Source organism: Phocoena sinus, chromosome 3 (genome assembly GCF_008692025.1).
Source record: "Phocoena sinus isolate mPhoSin1 chromosome 3, mPhoSin1.pri, whole genome shotgun sequence".
NCBI classification, from domain to species: domain Eukaryota; kingdom Metazoa; phylum Chordata; class Mammalia; order Artiodactyla; family Phocoenidae; genus Phocoena; species Phocoena sinus.
This window is the reverse complement of record NC_045765.1, coordinates 83,304,606-83,323,653: the sequence shown is the minus strand read 5'-3', so window position 1 is coordinate 83,323,653 and position 19,048 is coordinate 83,304,606. Positions and strand designations below refer to the sequence as shown.

The window sequence follows — 19,048 nt, the reverse complement described above, 5'->3', positions numbered from 1 at the left end:
CCAGAATCATTCTAGGCAAAGAAAACAATGCTACTATTAACAACAACAACAACAAAAATCAATTTAAAAACGAAGAGCTGAAAACACTACCATTTACGACTGCAACGAAAAGAATAAAATATCTAGGAATAAACCCACCTAAGGAGACAAAAGACCTGTATGCAGAAAATTATAAGACACTGATGAAAGAAATTAAAGATGATACAAAGAGACAGAGAGATATACCATGCTCTTGGATTGGAAGAATCAACATTGTGAAAATGACTCTACTACCCAAAGCAATCTACAGAGTCAATGCAAACCCTATCAAACTACCACTGGCATTTTTCACAGAACTAGAACAAAAAATTTCACAAGTTGTATGGAAACACAAAAGATCCTGAAGAGCCAAAGCAATCTTGAGAAAGAAAAACGGAGCTGGACGAATCAGGCTCCCTGACTTCAGACTATACTACAAAGTTACAGTCATCAAGATAGTATGGTACGGGCACAGAAACAGAAATATAGATCAATGGAACAGGATAGAAAGTCGAGAGATAAACCCACGCACATATGGTCACCTTATCTTTGATAAAGGAGGCAAGAATATACAGTGGAGAAAAGACAGCCTCTTCAATAAGCGGTGCTGGGAAAACTGGACAGCTACATGGAAAAGAATGAAATTAGAACACTCCCTAACACCATACACAAAAATAAACTCAAAATGGAGTAAAGACCTAAATGTAAGGTCAGACCCTATCAAACTCTTAGAGGAAAACATAGGCAGAACACTCTATGACATAAATCACAGCAAGATCCTTTTTGACCTACCTCCTAGAGAAATGGAAATAAAAACAAACATAAACAAATGGGACCTAATGAAATTTAAAACCTTTTACACAGTGAAGGAAACCATAAACAAGACGAAAAGACAACCCTCAGAATGGGAGAAAATATTTGCAAATGAAGCAACTGACAAAGGATTAATCTCCAAAATTTACAAGCAGCTCATGCATCTCAATATTAAAAAAACAAACAACCCAATACAAAAATGGGCAGAAGACCTAAACAGACATTTCTCCAAAGAAGATATACAGATCGCCAACAAACACATGAAAGAACGCTCAACATCATTAATCATTAGAGAAATGCAAATCAAAACTACAATGAGATATCATTTCACACCAGTCAGAATGGCCATCATCAAAAAATCTACAAACAATATATGCTGGAGAGGGTTTGGAGAAAAGGGAACCCTCTTGCACTGTTGGTGGGAATGTAAATTGACACAGCCACTATGGAGAACAGTATGGACGTTCCTTAAAAAACTAAAAATAGAACTACCATATGACCCAGCAATCCCACTTCTGGGCATATACCCTGAGAAAACCATAATTCAAAATGAGTCATGTACCACAATGTTCACTGCAGCTCTATTTACAATAGCCAGGACATGGAAGCAACCTAAGTGCCCATCGACAGATGAATGGATAAAGATGTGGCACATACATACAATGGAATATTACTCAGCCATAAAAAGAAACAAAATTGAGTTATTTGTAGTGAGGTGGATGGACCTAGAGTCTGTCATACAGAGTGAAGTCAGAAAGAGAAAACAAATACTGTATGCTAACACATATATATGGAATCTAAAAATCAAATAAAAAATGGTCATGAAGAACCTAGGGGCAAGACGGGAATAAAGACGCAGACCTACTAGAGAATGGACTTGAGGATACTGGGAGGGGGAAGGGTAAACTGAGACGAAGTGAGAGAGTGGCATGGACACATATACACTACCAAATGTAAAATAGATAACTAGTGGAAAGCAGTCGCATAGCACAGGGAGATCAGCTTGGTGCTTTGTGACCACCTAGAGGGGTGGGTTAGGGAGGGTGGGAGGGAGGGAGACGCAAGAAGGAAGAGATATGGGGATATGTATATATGTACAACTGATTCACTTTGTTATAACGCAGAAACTAACACACCATTGTAAAGCAATTATACTCCAATAAAGATGTTAAAAAATAAATAAATAAAATAATTTAAAAAAAAACAACCAAGAGCCAAGTAAACTACCCTTTTTCTTGAGGGTGGAAAACAGTGTAAATATTTCATCAACTTCATTAGATGACATCAGGCCTAACTATAAAAAGCAAACAAAAGAAGCTTTTATTTTTGATTATTGTCTATAATGGAGAAATCACAGCCAAATTAAATGATTTTCTTCAAAAAAGCAAAATGTAGTAAAAAATGCTTAGAAATACTACTTAACAATTCCCACTGGGGTCTAAGCCAGCACCCAGAAATCAAACACTTTCATATTTCTGTAGCAAAATGTATGAATACTTGAAAATAGTCCTCGTTTTAATTTAGATCTAGATCTGCCATCAAGTAAGTTAATATTAGGTCAGGTTTTGTTGTCAATTTCTGTTTTTAGAACTTTGCGGATTTTGGATAAAAGACTGTGGACCTAAACTGAAAAACAGAAATAAATCAGGCACAAGTTCTTTTTTTTTTTTTTTTTTAATTGGCCGCACGACACGGCATACAAAATCTTAGTTCCCCAGCCAGGGATAGAACCTGTATCCCCTGCAGTGGAAGTGCAGCATCCTAACCACTGGACTGCCAGGGAAGTCTCAGGCACAAGTTCTTAACTAACTTTATTCTTAGCTTAGAAAATAGTAGGTTACATAAATATTGTCTGCTAACCCTTGAAGTTTACAAACTTCAAGATAGCAGTAGAAATATTTTAATTGTTTCTACAAGTTACTTATACTATACTACGGAAGCTTAATTCATACATCCAATGAAAATCAAAAAGATTTTATTAACTTTATGATATGAAATAAAATATATAAAATGCATTCATATTCAAAAGGATAAATTTCTTCCCTTGTAGTACTTTCTAGTTATAAAAAACTATTTCTTTAAATTAATAAAATCTTGAAATTGCACTGTAATTGAGCATGGCAAGGGTTCCCACTAGCTTAAAAGGATAGGTGAAAGTGACTCTGGGGTAATGAAAAGTCAGCAGTTGGACAAAGAAATTCTCCATTTCTCTCTTCTTTCTGTTGTCCTACAGTTTGGAAAAAAAGGAATCTATGTAAGAGGAAACAGAATGCTTATTATAAGAAAAGTTATATGTTCTCTTGAAAATAGTAAATTATAGTGGTGAAGAACACAGAGCCTGGAGTTAGTCAATAAGTAGATAATCAAATTCCAGCTCCACCTTTTACTAGCTTTGTGACCTTAGGAAGTTAGTAAGTGCTCTTATGCCTCAGTTTCATCTATAAATGCGGAAAATAATAGAATGTACCACATAAAGTTGTTAATGAAAATTAAGTGCTAAACAAAAATAAGTAAAAAATAAACAGTGACAGGAACAGCAACAGGAAGAATAAACAGGTGATATTAGTAAATACTGGCAAAGTTAATGCAATATTACCAATCAAAATTTTCTGTGGTTTTAATCACTTTTTAAACCCAGACTGGCTTAGAAATTTTTTTAAATACAATAAATGTTTACCTTGCATTTTATTAACTGAAATACCATGAACGGAAATAATAAGTAGCTCTTTTTATAATAATGAATAACCATTACCTGAACTTATAATTTCTGTAAACTCCTGAAATCCCTCAAAGAGAGTTTCTGTGAAAAACTAACGAGTAGTTTACATGTATGGTTACCACTCAGTAAATAAGAATATTTGATAAGTCAAAATATCTAACTCACTGACCATGTCAGACAGCCCATCCACCAAATATCATGGTACTAGAAATAAACCACTTTGCTCACTAAACCATCTCACAAAGCACAGCACGAAACCTTACCTATCTTCATCTTTGTCATACAGTTGGTAATAATCTCCACAGCCATTCCAAAACGTGTTATCCACAACTTCTTGCCTTCCTGTGGCTCCATTTTCTGGTGTTATTTGGTTATCTTCTGTTTCTCTCTGTGTAACTCTTGCGAAAGGCAGATCCAAGAACATACAATCATGTTCTCCATCATAGTCATCACATTTTATTAAGAGGTCATCCGAGCCATTTTCCTCAACTTCCAAAGCCTCTCTCCACCTCTGAACACTTCTTTGTTTAGCCTCATGCCTATTAAAACCTGTTTCTTGGTCCACCTGGCTTGAACTTATCAGTTTCCTAACTTTGGGCCTCACTACCTGTTCAGGAGAACTTCCCTGGTTTTTGCCCCTATCACTGGTATTTTGCTCACTGCAAATATGCCTGGGAGCACAGGCTGAATCTTCAACTGAATTTTCTCTTTGTCTCTCCTGGCTAGTATTATTTTGTTGTTTCTTTCTAACCACTTCATCTTCAGAAGAGGACCTCTGAAATCCCTGATTGTTCTGATTGACAAACTCAGTATCACCAGTTGAACTTTTCACTAAAGGTGCTGAATCTACCTCTTCAAACTCATCTCTTAATTCACAGTTAAAAGAGGGAACTGTCGGTGAAAGACCAGTGTATGCCTCTACCTCTCCATTTTCCAACTCAAACACTGTATTGCCCAATGCTTTCTGATATCTACCACCTTCCACAACGTCTGCAGAGAGCTGATGACTGTCATTATCCTCTCCATGTCTGCCATCTGGATCATAAGAGTCAGTATGAACCAATGTAATTCCATTTTGGACACTTGAAGCATTACAAACTCCTGAAGTATATTCTCCCTCAGAATGATTGTGAAGATCCGTACTGCTTCCTAAGGTCTCCCTGCCTTCCTCGCTATGATGTACTGCAGCAAAGGATGCACTGCTCTCAATGGTTTGATTCAATGCTGTATCACAAATGGGAATTTCTGCTTCAGTTTTTTCAAATAAAGGGTCATTGGGTAAAGAAGAATGAACTTGATCCAATGGACTGGAACCTTCATAGGGAACAAAAGAAAACATATTTAGAGGGGTTAATTTAGATAATGTTTTATTTAATAATGACTCTTTAACTAGAAATCATACCAATTATTACTTATTTGAGAATATGAGTGAATTTCTCTGACAGGTGCTTATAGGCTCCCTAACTTAACTGGGAGGGCGGACTGGTTACCCTATGAGTTCATTTATGCCACTGTGTAGCCTCTTAATATCCTCTCCCTCAGATGTCTTCTGTAGGTTTTTCATCTAAATCCTAATACCTAAAACATTCTGTAAAAGACATTTAAAAGAGAGGCTAATGAGAGACTAACAATGAGAGGCATAAGTGAAGTCACAGGGTAACCAATCTGCCCTCCCAGTTGTTGGACGTTGCAATTCAGACTTAAATTACTTTATTACATGCAGTTTTTTTTTTACATGTAGATATTTTAAAAGGTGGTTATAATAGATATAAGAACAGGCTATATACAGACCTAACAGAAATGAGACTCTACTGTGTTTTATGTCAATTCAGAAGATTATATCTCAGTCCCTAGATACATAATATTACATTTCTATCCCCAAAATGAATTGTTAAAATATACCTACAATGAGTTAACTTTAACTATGTTACAGCTATCAGTGAAAAACAACAAAAGAGTCAATATGTTGATTCTCTTTGTCATAGTTTGTCAGAATTCTGAGACAAGAGTAAAATCCTATCTACTCCACAAATTACTTTAAACATGACTATCTTTTACCATCACTAATGTAATAACAAAAAATGAAGATGCTAAGACCTGTTGGAACAAAAATTTATAAATAACTGAAGGGAAGTCTTATCATATCACAAAAAGGCTGCTTTAACAGAAGGACCTTAGGTAATAATTCAGATTCTTATATATAAATGACAGTTAAAAAAAAAAACCTAGAATTATCAAGTTTGCTCAGGACAAGAGGAAGATGACATTCCAGTCCAAAAATGTGTAGTTATAGTACATGGATACCTGCAAAATACTTTTTCAAACTAATGAATAATTAGGAAATTTTAATTAAATAACTATGTATTACTTGACATTTATATTTTATATGATTCTAAAAGAATCAACTTAACCAAGCTAAATTATTGAGATACAAATAAAACAAAAAGCTATTTAAATGTAATATGCAGGGAAAAATATACTCAGTTCACATTAAAAATTTTTTTGGATTGAAAGATGAAGAATTCCTCTGGCTGAAGGATGTGACAACATGTAATCACTGCCATGACAATGTAGTTATTGATTGGCCATATTCTATCTTTTTCTATGTTTAAATGTATACACTATTAAGTTAATAGAAAATTTTGAAATGAATTTCTTGATAGGAAATGTATAGCATTTATACTCAGAAACACACATAAAACCCACTCACTATTTCAAATATTACAAGATCAATTCTTACATGGTTATTAATAGCTTTTAAATAATCCCATGTTGCATACCTGAGGAATTTTCTTTTGGAACATCATCTAGTTCCAACACTTCATAGTCATCACCAGCCCTACCTAAGCTTCTTTCATGCCTGGTCATACACGGTTTGAAACTGACATATGCATGTCTTCTGCCATATCGCCTGCCTGTGATTGTCTGATATCCTCCTGCTGGTTTGGGCCAGGCCGCCTTGCTGGATTCTTGATCCATTGCTGAAAAACAAAGTTAAAAATAAAAGAGACACAGCAATGACTTATTCTGACATTTGGGGTAATGTTTCAACATATATTGCCAAATCATATGCTACTGAACATCGAATGCCCCTTACTAGTAATATAAAACATACCTGAAAAGAAAACATGCAATACTACATTATGAGAGTTATGTGACCCCCTTATCCCCCCAAATATCTTAAAGTTTGGTTCCTTTAAGGTATTTCAGATTTTTATAATGTTACTTACCCCAATTTTTTTCCACTTGCCAAATTACTATACTGTAAAAGCTCCTTAAGGATTGGAGAATGATTCTCCAAGTTATCAAAGTACCTTATGTATAAGTGCTCAATACATATTTGTTGAGTGAATTATTCACACGTACATGATACGATGGTTTCAATTACATTAAAAGTGAATAAATTCCAGTCAAAGGTAACAAGTAATTTCTTTAAATGGTATCTGTACTATTATAAAGAACTAACGGGACCACAATAAAATATATCCCAAAGATCAGGGTCAGGTAAAACTCTCCAAAAGAAAACAGTGGTGAGCCAAGTCAAACTTTTCAAAACTACCAATGGTATACATATGGTGTGTATGAAAAGAAAAAGCCATCAACATTTGAACAACTCGAATACTAAGTTCTGATGCCTGAGGGATATATAGTAGCAATAGTAGCATCTTTTACTGAGTAGGACATTATCTCATATATACATATAGTAAAAGTTTGCTTAGTCCATTGAGTTTTACATATATTATGCAGGAACTAAACAAAATATTTTCTCACAGTATACGGAATAGTCAATAAATGAAAAAGTTACACATTTTTGTTTTATTGCATTAGAATAAGAAATATAATTGATTTTAAGCACAAAAACAAACCTGTATTTGTAACATTATAATATATGATACCAAGTGTTACATTGTTACTTCATCCCCTCACAAACCTGTTGAGGTGGATACTGTATTTTATTTTAAAGAATAAAAAACTAGGGTTAAAATGAATTATTTAAGAAACTTCTCCAATAACCCAATATTATGACTCCAGACCAGTACCCTTAACAACACCTCCAAAAGAATAGTCTCCACAATAGATGCCAAGGGGGTATGGAAAGAAAATATGAGTTTCTATTTATACTCATTTTTGTATCAAAAATTAGAAATTAAGCTTTATAAATATTCAATACATGGATTGAAACTAGCCTTAAGTAAGACGATGATCACACATCACGTATGGTACTCAAGGAATCTGGAAGGAAAAATATGAAGTTCTCAATGTAGAGGAACTGACAGAGACACCTTGCTTACCTGCTGGCTCTTTTTCAGTATACTGTGACATATATGGCAGTTTTTGTGTGCCCAGTTCAGTGGAATTATGGATGTGATTTAGTTCTTACTCACACAATGGATAAGCTGCAGGAGATTCCTACAAAGAAACCATGGATTAAACAAAATAGTAATAATACAGCACAAAACAAAAATAGCAAAACTAATACTACTTCTCCTAGTGAAGTTCTTAGCTAGCCCATAATAACAGAGAAAAACACAATTGGATCTGACAAGTCAATCAAAAAACCTCAAAACTATGAAGATGGCTATTTGAAAGAGATTTAGATATCCTCTTGAAAAACCTTGCCTTAAGTATATATCATCCTTAAGATTGACAATGATAATAACACACAAATAATTTATAAGTAAATAAGCAAATATATTGGGAGAAGTGTTGATTGGGGTATGTGACCAAACTGTTTGGGGGTCTACTACACACTATCTGCTTCTCCATCAAACACTAAGTTCCTTTAGCCCTGGCATTGTTAAAAGAAGTTAACCCTAAGAATACAAACTTCATTTTAAAAATGTATAGTGGTACATTTTAAAAATATATAGTGGCTTATGACAATTAATAATTAACGTGTATAAAAATGATACACTTGTTCTTTACAATAATAGTCAATTGATCATTCAGATATTTTAATCCCAAAGAAAAACCCATTCTAAATTAGAAGAACTAAAATTTGCCATGCAAAGTATAAAATGACTTCATCTGTTTTGAAGTTAATCCATTTATTTACTATTTTAAAAGTTGCAACCTGTGCTTTTTTTTAAAGTTTGTCAAGAGCTTAGCTTTTTAATTAAATACTTTAATTACTTAAAAACGAGCTATTGCTAAACTGCCTACCACCAACTTAAAGTTGTTACAAGATGATAGTTCTGAAAATTAGTTTAACTGTATATATCTATCTAGCCATGTATAGCTATAAATTAACATACATAAAAGTACACATATCCTCCCGTATAAATTATAAATTCAGCAATAGGTTGTACAGTAATGTTCTAATATAGCTAAATCAAGTCAGATGGTTAACAATAGCTAAAGGGTAAAGGAATATCAAGAAAATAATTCTACCATACTGGCAAAAACACAAGCTCTGATTAATATTGTTTTAATAGTAAGAAAAATAATGTGTAATTAACTTGAATCTTCACAGATTCACAGTATAATAATACATGCAGACTCAAAGGCTGGCCATGGATTTAAGTTCATGAGTATTTTACCCAGTCTTTTCTTTGAAATAAGGCAATATTCCAGGCACTATTTTCAGTGCTGAGGATATAACAATGAACAAAATAGACAAATATTCCTGCCCTCCTAAAACTGCAGTATGGGGTATAGACATTAAACAAATAAGTAAAAAATAAAGATATGTTAGACAATAAATACTATGGAGCAACATAGAGCAGAGAATAAAGAGCTCCTAAGGGTGTGCAGTTTAAAGTAGTGTGGTTAGGGAAGGCCTCACTGAGAAGGGATCATTTGAGCAAATACCTGTGAGGAGGGAGCGACGTGTAAACCTAGGGAAAGAACATTCTCAGCAGAATAAAAAGAAGATCCTGAAGTAAGAATTTCCAGAATTTACCTTAGCAAGAAGTCTGGGATGGAATGAGGATGAGAAAAAGTAACAGATGAAGTCAGAAAGTTAATTAGGGAGAAGGGAGTAAGGTGGAACAAACAACATAGGTCTTTACAGGATAATAGAAGAAATGTAGGTTTTATTTTGAGTGAGAGGGAAAACCACCAAACAGTTCTGAGAAGAGAACTTCTGTTTTAAAAGGAACACTGTGGCTACTGTGTTTATTTATTTATTTATTTATTTTTTTGGTACGCGGGCCTCCCACTGTTGTGGCCTCTCCCGTTGCGGAGCACAGGCTCCGGACGCGCGGGCTCAGCGGCCATGGCTCACAGGCCCAGCCGCTCTGCGGCATGTGGGATCTTCCCAGACCAGGGCACGAACCCGTGTCCCCTGCATCGGCAGGCGGACTCTCAACTACTGCGCCACCAGGGAAGCCCTGGCTACTGTGTTTAGATGAAGGGGAACAAGGTCAAAGGCAGGAAGACTGGCTAGAAAGCTATGGCAATACTGACAAGAGATCACAGTGGTTTGGACCAGAGTAAAAACAGATGGTGAGAAATGGTCAGATTCTGTCTATATTGTGAAAGTAGAGCCAACAAAGTTTTCTGATGTAGGTTATGAAAGAAGGTAAGGATTTGAGGCTGACTCTAAGTTTTATAGCCTGGGCAACTAGAAAAACAGTGTTGACATTAACTGACAGGAAAATCTGTGGAAGACGTAGGTTTGGAGAACGTATCTTGAGTTTAGTTCTGGATGTGTTAAATTTAAGATATCTATTACATATTCAAGTAGAAATGTTAAATAGGACGCTGGAGTTCACTGGACAATTCTGAACTGCCAGTATAATTTGGGAGTTATCAGGATATGGACAATATTCAAAAGGGCTTGAACTTGGAAGAGATGTCTAAGCAGGCTTGGAGAAGGAAAGAAGTTCATGGGCTGAACCCTGAGATGATCCAAAATTAAGAGGCCAGGGAAAAAGAAGTATCAGGAAAACCGACCCATGAGAGGGGCTTGTGAGAGAAAAGAAAAAATCCCCGAGTGTGGATGTCAAATGAAGACAGGGCTTTAGACCAAAGAATTGATCCACTGTGCCAAAGCTGCTAAAAGGTAAAGTATGACAAGGATCTATAACTGACCACTAGACTTAGCAACATGGAAGATTACTAGAGTTCCTGACACGGGGCACCTTTGGTAGAACAGTGGGTATAAATGCCTGCAGAATGTGCTGTTAAGAGAGAGTGCTGTTAAGAGTACAAAATCATGAAAATCACTCTGTTTCTTAATCATACTTTTCTTCAACATGAATCCACTTCCTTCTAAAAGATTACTTTTGGAGCCCTCCAACATCCTGATATAAATTTAGTCTACTTGTTTTCAAGATCCAACTACTTCTGTGCTAACTTTTGATGGTACTTCTGAGTTAGGTCCCCTGATTTGAAACCCATGTTTTCCTTTCTTTTGTTTGTTTGTTTTGGGAAGGGGTGTGCATTTGTTTGTTTTGTCTTTACTAGAAGATCTTCAAGTAATTGTTTCAGGAATTTTATTTAAGGAGGTAAACACTGAGTCTTTGCATGTCAAAATATTTTCATCTTTCCCTTACACTTTGGATATAGGTCAAAACAAAATCATTTTTTACAAACTCTAAAAGGCAATGTTTTCTAAGCATCCCATGTTGCTGTTAAGAAACTGTTCTGCCAGTTTATTTCTCATCCTTTTGTAGGTAAACCAATTTTTCTCTTCGGAATAATTAGGATTTTCTCTTAATAAACATTATTCTATAATTTCGCAAGGACTTTCTTAGACCATTTTAAAAATGTCTACTCTATAGCCCTAGTAGGGCTGCTTCAATTTAAAGGCTTTCATTAGATTGTCTCAAAGATGTCCTTTTTTCTTTTCCTTCCTATTTTCACTGTATTTGGCCCACCCAGTTTAATCCTTTGTCTCTAAACTTTTCTTTCTCATTTTCAATTTATGGAATGGTAGCTTTCATTGGCTTTAAATTCCAGCCTTCCAATATTCTCTACAATAATTTTTGAAATTTCTTGCACTTTCTTATTCCCTTCTTCTTCTATCATCATCATCATCATTTTCAATAGTGGCTCTTGTCTTACGAATAAAATGTAGACTAGAATCTCTCTGTAGACACTATCTCTATTTTATCTGAGGCCAGCTATGTAGACAAATGTAACTCGTTCCTATCTCTGAAGTATAAAAGAGAAAACAAAGCAAAACAGGGAGGAGAGGATAAATAATAAAGAATAAAGACCTAGCTGTGTGTCAAGATTAAAATGATTAATTCATCAGTGCCAAATTTGTATCTAAAGTTTATTGGGAACATTTGGTTTCTGAGTCTTCTCTAAAGAAACGTTTCCTTTGCTAGTACTATTCACCTAATAAGTAACATATGATTCCTCTCTACTTGTGACGATTATTCATCTCAAGTGCTGTGGAATCTGCATATACGTCTTCCTAATGGTAAAAACAAAAACAATAACCAAAAAAAAAACCCAAAAAACTCCATAAATATGCTGCTGTCTAAGAATTAAAGGAGTTAATCAGGGAAGTATTAATTCTAGATCTTCCAGCTTTTTACCTAGATATCATCATTTATAATTTTAACTAGGATAGTACACCAACAGCTCTAGATAGGCAATGGAAACAACCTTCAAAAGAATACAAGGAAAAGCATGGATATGGGGTGTACACTTCCCACAGCAGAACTGAAAGACTGTGGTGAATTTAAAGATAAAGACCTTGCTTTAAGTGCATTATGTCTATTAAATGCACTGTGTCTTTACATTCTCTAACAAGATACGAATTTAAACAGTTGTGAAAAAAGGGATGAATGAATGAATGAATGGCAATTCTGTGCTCCTTTCTCTGATGGAAATATAATGAAAAGAGACGAAGAGTTGGGAATACTTATATTCTAACTCCAACTCTTATACTTACACACATTAAACGAAAGCTAGTGGTAGTAGAACTAATTCAGAAAACTAAAAATCTAAAATAGTAATAAAAGAGGACCTTCAAGATGGTAGAGGAGTTAAGACGTGGAGATCACCTTCCCCCCCACAAATACATCAAAAATACATCTACATGTGGAACAACTCCTACAGAACACCTACTAAACGCTGGCAGAAGACCTCAGACCTCCCAAAAGGCAAGAAACTCCCCCACGTACCTGGCCATGTGGCTGTCAGGGTCTTGGTGTTCCAGCCGGGTGTCAGGCATCAGCCTCTGAGGTGGGAGAGCTGAGTTCAGGACACGGGACCGCCAGAAACCTCCAGGCCCCACGTAATATCAATCCGCGAGAGCTCTCCCAGAGATCCCCGTCTCAATGCTAAGACCCAGCTCCACTCAACGACCAGCAAGCTCCAGTGCAAGACACCCCATGCCAAACAACCAGCAAGCCAGACAGGAACACAGCCCCACCCATTAGCAGAGAGGCTGCCTAAAATCATAAGTTCACGGATACCCCAAAACACACCACCTGACGCAGTCCTGCCCACCAGAAAGAAAAGATCCAGCCTCATTCAACAGAACACAGGCACCAGTCCCCTCCACTAGGAAGCCTACATAACGCACTGAACCAGCCTTACCCACTGGGGGCAGATACCAAAAACAATGGGAACTATGAACCTGCAGCCTGCAAAAAGGAGACCCCAAACAAAGTACGGTAAGCAAAAGAAGAAGACAGAGAAATACACAGCAGATGAAGGAGCAAGGTAAAAACCAACCAGACCAAACAAATGAAGAGGAGATAAGCAGTCTATGTGAAAGAGAATTCAGAATAATGATAGTAAAGATGATCCAAAATCTTGGAAATAGAAGAAAATACAAGAACCGTTTAACAAGGACATGGGAGAACTAAAGAGCAAACAAACAATGATGAACAACACAATAAATGAAATTAAAAATTCTCTAAAAGGAATCAACAGCAGAATAACTGAGGCAGAAAAACGGGTAAGTGACCTGGAAGATAAAATTGTGGAAATAACTACTGCAGAGCAGAATAAAGAAAAAAAAATGGAAAAAATTGAGGACAGTCTCAGAGACCTCTGGGACAACATTAAACACATCAACATTCGAATTTTAGGGGTCCCAGAAGAAGAAGAGAAAACGAAAGGGACTGACAAAATATTTGAAGAGATTACAGTTGAAAACTTCCCTAACATGGGAGAGGAAATAGTCAATCAAGTCCAGGAAACACAGAGTCCCATAAAGGATAAATCCAAGAAGAAACACGCCAAGACACATATTAAGTAAACTATAAAAAAATTAATACAAAGAGAAAAAATATTGAAAGCAGCAAGGGGAAGGCAACAAATAACATACAAGAGAATCCCCATAAGGTTAACAGCTGATCTATCAGCAGAAACTCCGCAAGCCAGAAAGGAGTGGCAGGACATATTTAGAGTGATGAAAGGGAAAAACCTACAACAAAGATTACGCTACGCAGCAAAGATCTCATTCAGATTTGATGGAGAAATTACAACCTTTACAGACAAGCAAAAGCTAAGAGAATTCAGCACCAACAAAAAAGCTTTACAGCAAATACTGTAAAGGAACTTCTCAAGGCAGGAAACACAAGAGAAGGAAAAGGTCTACAATAACAAACCCAAAACAATTAAGAAAATGGCAACAGAAACATACATATTGATAATTACCTGAAATGTAAATGGATTAAATGCTCCAATCAAAAGACAAAGAGGGGCTGAATGGATACAAAAACAAGACCTGTATATATGCTGTCTACAAGAGACCCACTTCAGACCTAGGGACACACACAGACTGAAAGTGAGAGGAAGGAAAAAAAATATTCCATGCAAATGGAAATCAAAAAAAGCTGGAGAAGCAATTCTCATATCAGACAAAATAGACTTTAAAATAAAGACTATTACAAGAGACAAAGAAGGACAGTACATAATGATCAAGGGATCAATCCAAGAAGAAAATATAACAATTTAAATATTTATGCAACCAACACAGGAGCACCTCAATACATAAGGCAAATGCTAAAAGCCATAAAAGGGGAAATCAATGGTAACACAATAATAGAAGGGGACTTTACCACCCCACTTCCACCAATGGACAGATCATCCAAAATGAAAAAAAATAAGGAAACACAAGCTTTAAATGACACATTAAACAAGATGGACTTAATTGATATTTATAGGACATTCCACTCAGAAACAACAGAATACACTTTCTCCTCAAGTGTTCATGGAACATTCTCCAGGATAGATTATATCTTCGGTCACAAATCAAGCCTTGGTAAATTTAAGAAAACTGAAATCATATCAAGTATCCTTTCCAACCACAACACTATGAGACTAGATATCAATTACAGGGAAAAAAACTGTAAAAAATACAAACACATGGAGGCTAAACAATATGCTACTAAATAACCAAGAGATCACCAAAGAAATCAGAGAGGAAATCAAACAATACCTAGAAACACGATGACCCAAAACATATGGGATGCAGCAAAAGCAGTTCTAAAAGGGAAGTTTACAGCAATACGATCCTACCTCAAGAAACAAGAAACATCTCAAATAAACAACCTAACCTTACACCTAAAGCAATTAGAGAAAGAAGAAAAAAAAAACCCAACGTTAGCCGAAGGAAAGAAATCATAAAGATCAGATCAGAAATAAATGAAAAAGAAATGTAGGAAATGATAGCAAAGATCAATAAAACTAAAAGCTGGTTCTTTGAGATGATAAACAAAGTTGATAAACCATTAGCCAGACTCAGCAAGAAAAAAAGGGAGGACTTCCCTGGTGGCACAGTGGTTGAGGTTCTGTCTGCTGGTGCAGGCAACACGGGTTCGTGCCCCGGTTCGGGAAGATCCCACATGCCACGGGGCAGCTGGGCCCGTGAGCCATGGCTGCTGAGCCTGTGCGTCCGGAGCCTGTGTTCCGCAATGGGAGAGGCCACAACAGTGAGAGGCCCGCATACAGCAAAAACAAACAAACAAAAAAAAAGGGAGAAGACTCAAATCAATAGAATTAGAAATGAAAAAGGAGAAGTAACAACTGACACTGCAGAAATACAAAGGATCATGAGAGATTACTACAAGCAACTGTATGTCAATAAGATGGACAACATGGAAGAAATGGACAAATTCTTACAAAAGTACAGCCTTCCAAGACTGAACCAGGAAGAAATAGAAAATATAAACAGACCAATCACAAGCACTGAAATTGAAACGGTGATTAAAAATCTTCAAACAGGGCTTCCCTGGTGGCACAGTGGTTGAGAGTCTGCCTGCCGATGCAGGGGATGTGAGTTCATGCCCTGGTCCAGGAAGATCCCACATGCCACGGAGCGGCTGGGCCTGTGAGCCATGGCCGCTGAGCCTGCGCGTCCGGAGCCAGTGCTCCGCAACGGGAGAGGCCACAACAGTGAGAGGCCCACGTACCACAAAAAAAAAAAAAAAAAAAAAAATCTTCAAACAAACAAAAGCCCAGGACCAGATGGTTTCACAGGCGAATTCTATCAAACATTTAGAGAAGAGCTAACACCTATCCTTCTCAAACTACAGGACAATATGACTGATGAACACAGATGCAAAAATCCTCAACCAAATACTAGCAAACAGAATCCAACATCACATTAAAAGGATCATACACCATGATCAAGTGGGGCTTATCCCAGGAATGCAAGGATTCTTCAATATTTGCAAATCAATGTGATACACCATATTAACAAATTGAAGGATAAAAACCGTATGAAAATCTCAGTAGATGCAGAAAAAGCTTTCAACAAAATTCAACACCCATTTATGATAAAAAACTCTCCAGAAACTGGGCATAGAGGGACTCTAACTCAACATAATAAAGGTCATATATGACAAACCCACAGACAACATAGTCCTCAATGGTGAAAAACTGAAATGATTTCCTCTAAGATCAGTAACAAGACAAGGATACCCACTCTCACCACTATTATTCAACATAGTTTTGGAAGTTTCAGCCACAGCAATCAGAGAAGAAAAAGAAATAAAAGGAATCCAAATCAGAAAAGAAGAAGTAAAGCTCTCACTGTTTGCTTATGTCATGATACTATACATAGAGAATCCTAAAGATGCAACCAGAAAACTACTAGAGCTAATCAATGAATTTGGTAAAGTAGCAGAATACCAAATTAATGCACAGAAATCTTTTGCATTCCTATATACTAATGATGAAAAATCTGGAAGAGAAATTAAGGAAACACTCCCATTCACCATTGCAACAAAAAGAATAAAATACCTAGGAATAAACCTACCTAAGGAGACAAAAGACCTGTACGCAGAAAATTGTAAGACACTGATGAAAGAAATTAAACATGATACAAACAGATGGAGAGATATACCGTGTTCTTGGATTGAAAGAATCAACATTGTGACAATGACTATACTACTGAAAGCAATCTACAGATTCAATGCAATCCCTATCAAAGTACCAATGGCATTTTTCAGAGAACTAGAACAAAAAATTTCACACTTTGTATGGAAACACAAAAGACCCTGAATAGCCAAAGCAATCTTGAGAAAAAAAACGGAGCTGGAGGAATGTGGCTTCCTAACTTCAAACTATACTACAAAGCTACAGTAATAAATACAGTACGGTACTGGCACAGAAACAGAAATATAGATCAATGGAACAGGATGAAAAGACCAGAGATAAACCCACGCACATATGGTCACCTTATCTTTGATAAAGGAGGCAAGCATATACAATGGAGATAAGACAGCCTCTTCAATGAGTGGTGCTGGGAAAACTGGACAGCTACATGTAAAAGAATGAAATTAGAACATTCACTAACACCATACACAAAAATAAACTCAAAATGGATTAAAGACCAAAATGTAAAACCAGACACTATCAAACTCTTAGAGGAAAACACAGGCACAACACTCTATTACATAAATCACAGCAAGATCCTTTTTGACCCACCTTCTAGAGAAATGGAAATAAAAACAAACATAAACAAATGGGACCTAATGAAACTTCAAAACTTTTGCACAGCAAAGGAAACCATAAACAAGATGAAACGACAACCCTCAGAATGGGAGAAAATATTTGCAAATGAAGCAACTGACAAAGGATCAATCTTCAAAATATACAAGCAGCTCATGCAGCTCAACATCAAAAAAAAAAAAAAAAAATGTAAAAATGGGCAGAAGACCTAAATAGTCATTTCTCCTAAGAAGATATACAGATTGCCAACAAACATATGAAAGGATGGTCAACATCACTAATCATTAGAGAAATGCAAATTAAAACTACAATGAGGTATTACCTTACACTGTTCAGAATGGCCAACATTAAAAAATCTACAAACAGTAAATGCTGGAGAGGGTGTGGAGAAAAAGGAACCCTCCTACACTTTTGGTGGGAATGTAAATTGATACAGCCACTATGGAGAACAGTATGGAGGTTCCTTAAAATCTAAAAATAGAAAAAACTACCATATGACCCAGTAATCCCACTACTAGGCATATACCCTGAGAAGACCATAATGCAAAAAGAGTCATGTACCACACTGTTCATTACAGCACTATTTACAATAGCCAGGACATGGAAGCAACCTAAGTGTCCATCGACAGATGAATGGATAAAGAAGATGAGGCACATACATACAATGGAATATTACTCAGCCATTAAAAGAAGCGAAATTGAGTTATCTGTAGTGAGGTGGATGGACCTAGAGTCTGTCATACAGAGTGAAGCAAGTTAGAAAGAGAAAAAAAAATACCATATGCTAACACATGTATATGGAATCTAAAAACAAAAGTGGTTCTGAAGTACCTAGGGGCAGGACAGGAATAAAGACGCAGATGTAGAGAATGGACTTAAGGACACAGGGCGGGGAAGGGTAAGCTGGGATGAAGTGAGAGAGTGGCATGGACATACATACACTACCAAATGTAAAACAGATAGCTAGTGGGAAGCAGCCATATAGCACAGGGAGATCAGCTGGGTGCTTTGTGACTACCTAGAGAGGTGGGATAGGGAGGGTGGGAGGGAGACGCAAGAGGGAGGGGATATGGGGATATATGTATACATATAGCTGATTCACTTTGTTGTACAGCAGAAACTAACACACCATTGTAAAGCAACTATACTTTAATAAATGTTAAAAAAATAAATTAAATAAAATAGTAATAAAGCAAAAGACTTAAGCAAACAGAATAATGAATGTTCATATATCTAAATGAACACAATATACACTGAAGTTGATACATACTAAGCCTACACCCTGAACTGCCTTCAGAATCATAGTTCTACACCACTGAGTAGTCAACTAATAGACGAGCTTGTATAATACTTAAAACTTACACATTTATTATTATTATTTTTGCGATGTAGCCCACTCACTTCAGTAACATCACCATACCTCTGTTAGAATAATGTGCTGGTTTTATAATATGTCCACAAATTCTTTGATACTTCTCCCTTCAAAAGGCAGAGCCAATTTGTTCCCTGTAAATGTAGGCTATAATTAGTGACTTTTTTCTAATGAAGATAAAATGATAGAAGTAAGTGTGTGATGTACAAGATTCAGGCACAGAAGACATTGTGGCTTCCTCCTTACTCTCTCTTGGC

At 36.3% G+C, this 19,048-nt stretch overlaps 1 protein-coding gene across 6 annotated transcripts in view; it reads right to left on the bottom strand.

Moving 5' to 3' along the window:
• The window catches only part of PJA2 (praja ring finger ubiquitin ligase 2), a 78,664-nt gene that overhangs the window by 44,125 nt on the left and 15,491 nt on the right, over nt 1-19,048 (bottom strand). For 2 of the 6 annotated variants that reach the window (XR_004349062.1, XM_032625657.1), the window contains 3 exons: nt 7,843-7,960; nt 6,331-6,531; nt 3,814-4,864 (listed from right to left, as the gene is read on the bottom strand). Coding sequence is in view for 5 of the 6 variants with exons in the window: in XM_032625657.1 (XP_032481548.1) it covers nt 3,814-4,864; nt 6,331-6,531; nt 7,843-7,873 (1,283 nt within the window). In the remaining variant the exon portion in view is untranslated. Of the gene's footprint in view, nt 1-3,813; nt 4,865-6,330; nt 6,532-7,842; nt 7,961-12,633; nt 12,690-18,781; nt 18,926-19,048 lie in introns of all 6 variants that reach the window. The other 4 variants (XM_032625659.1, XM_032625660.1, XM_032625661.1 and 1 more) reach the window with 4 other exon arrangements.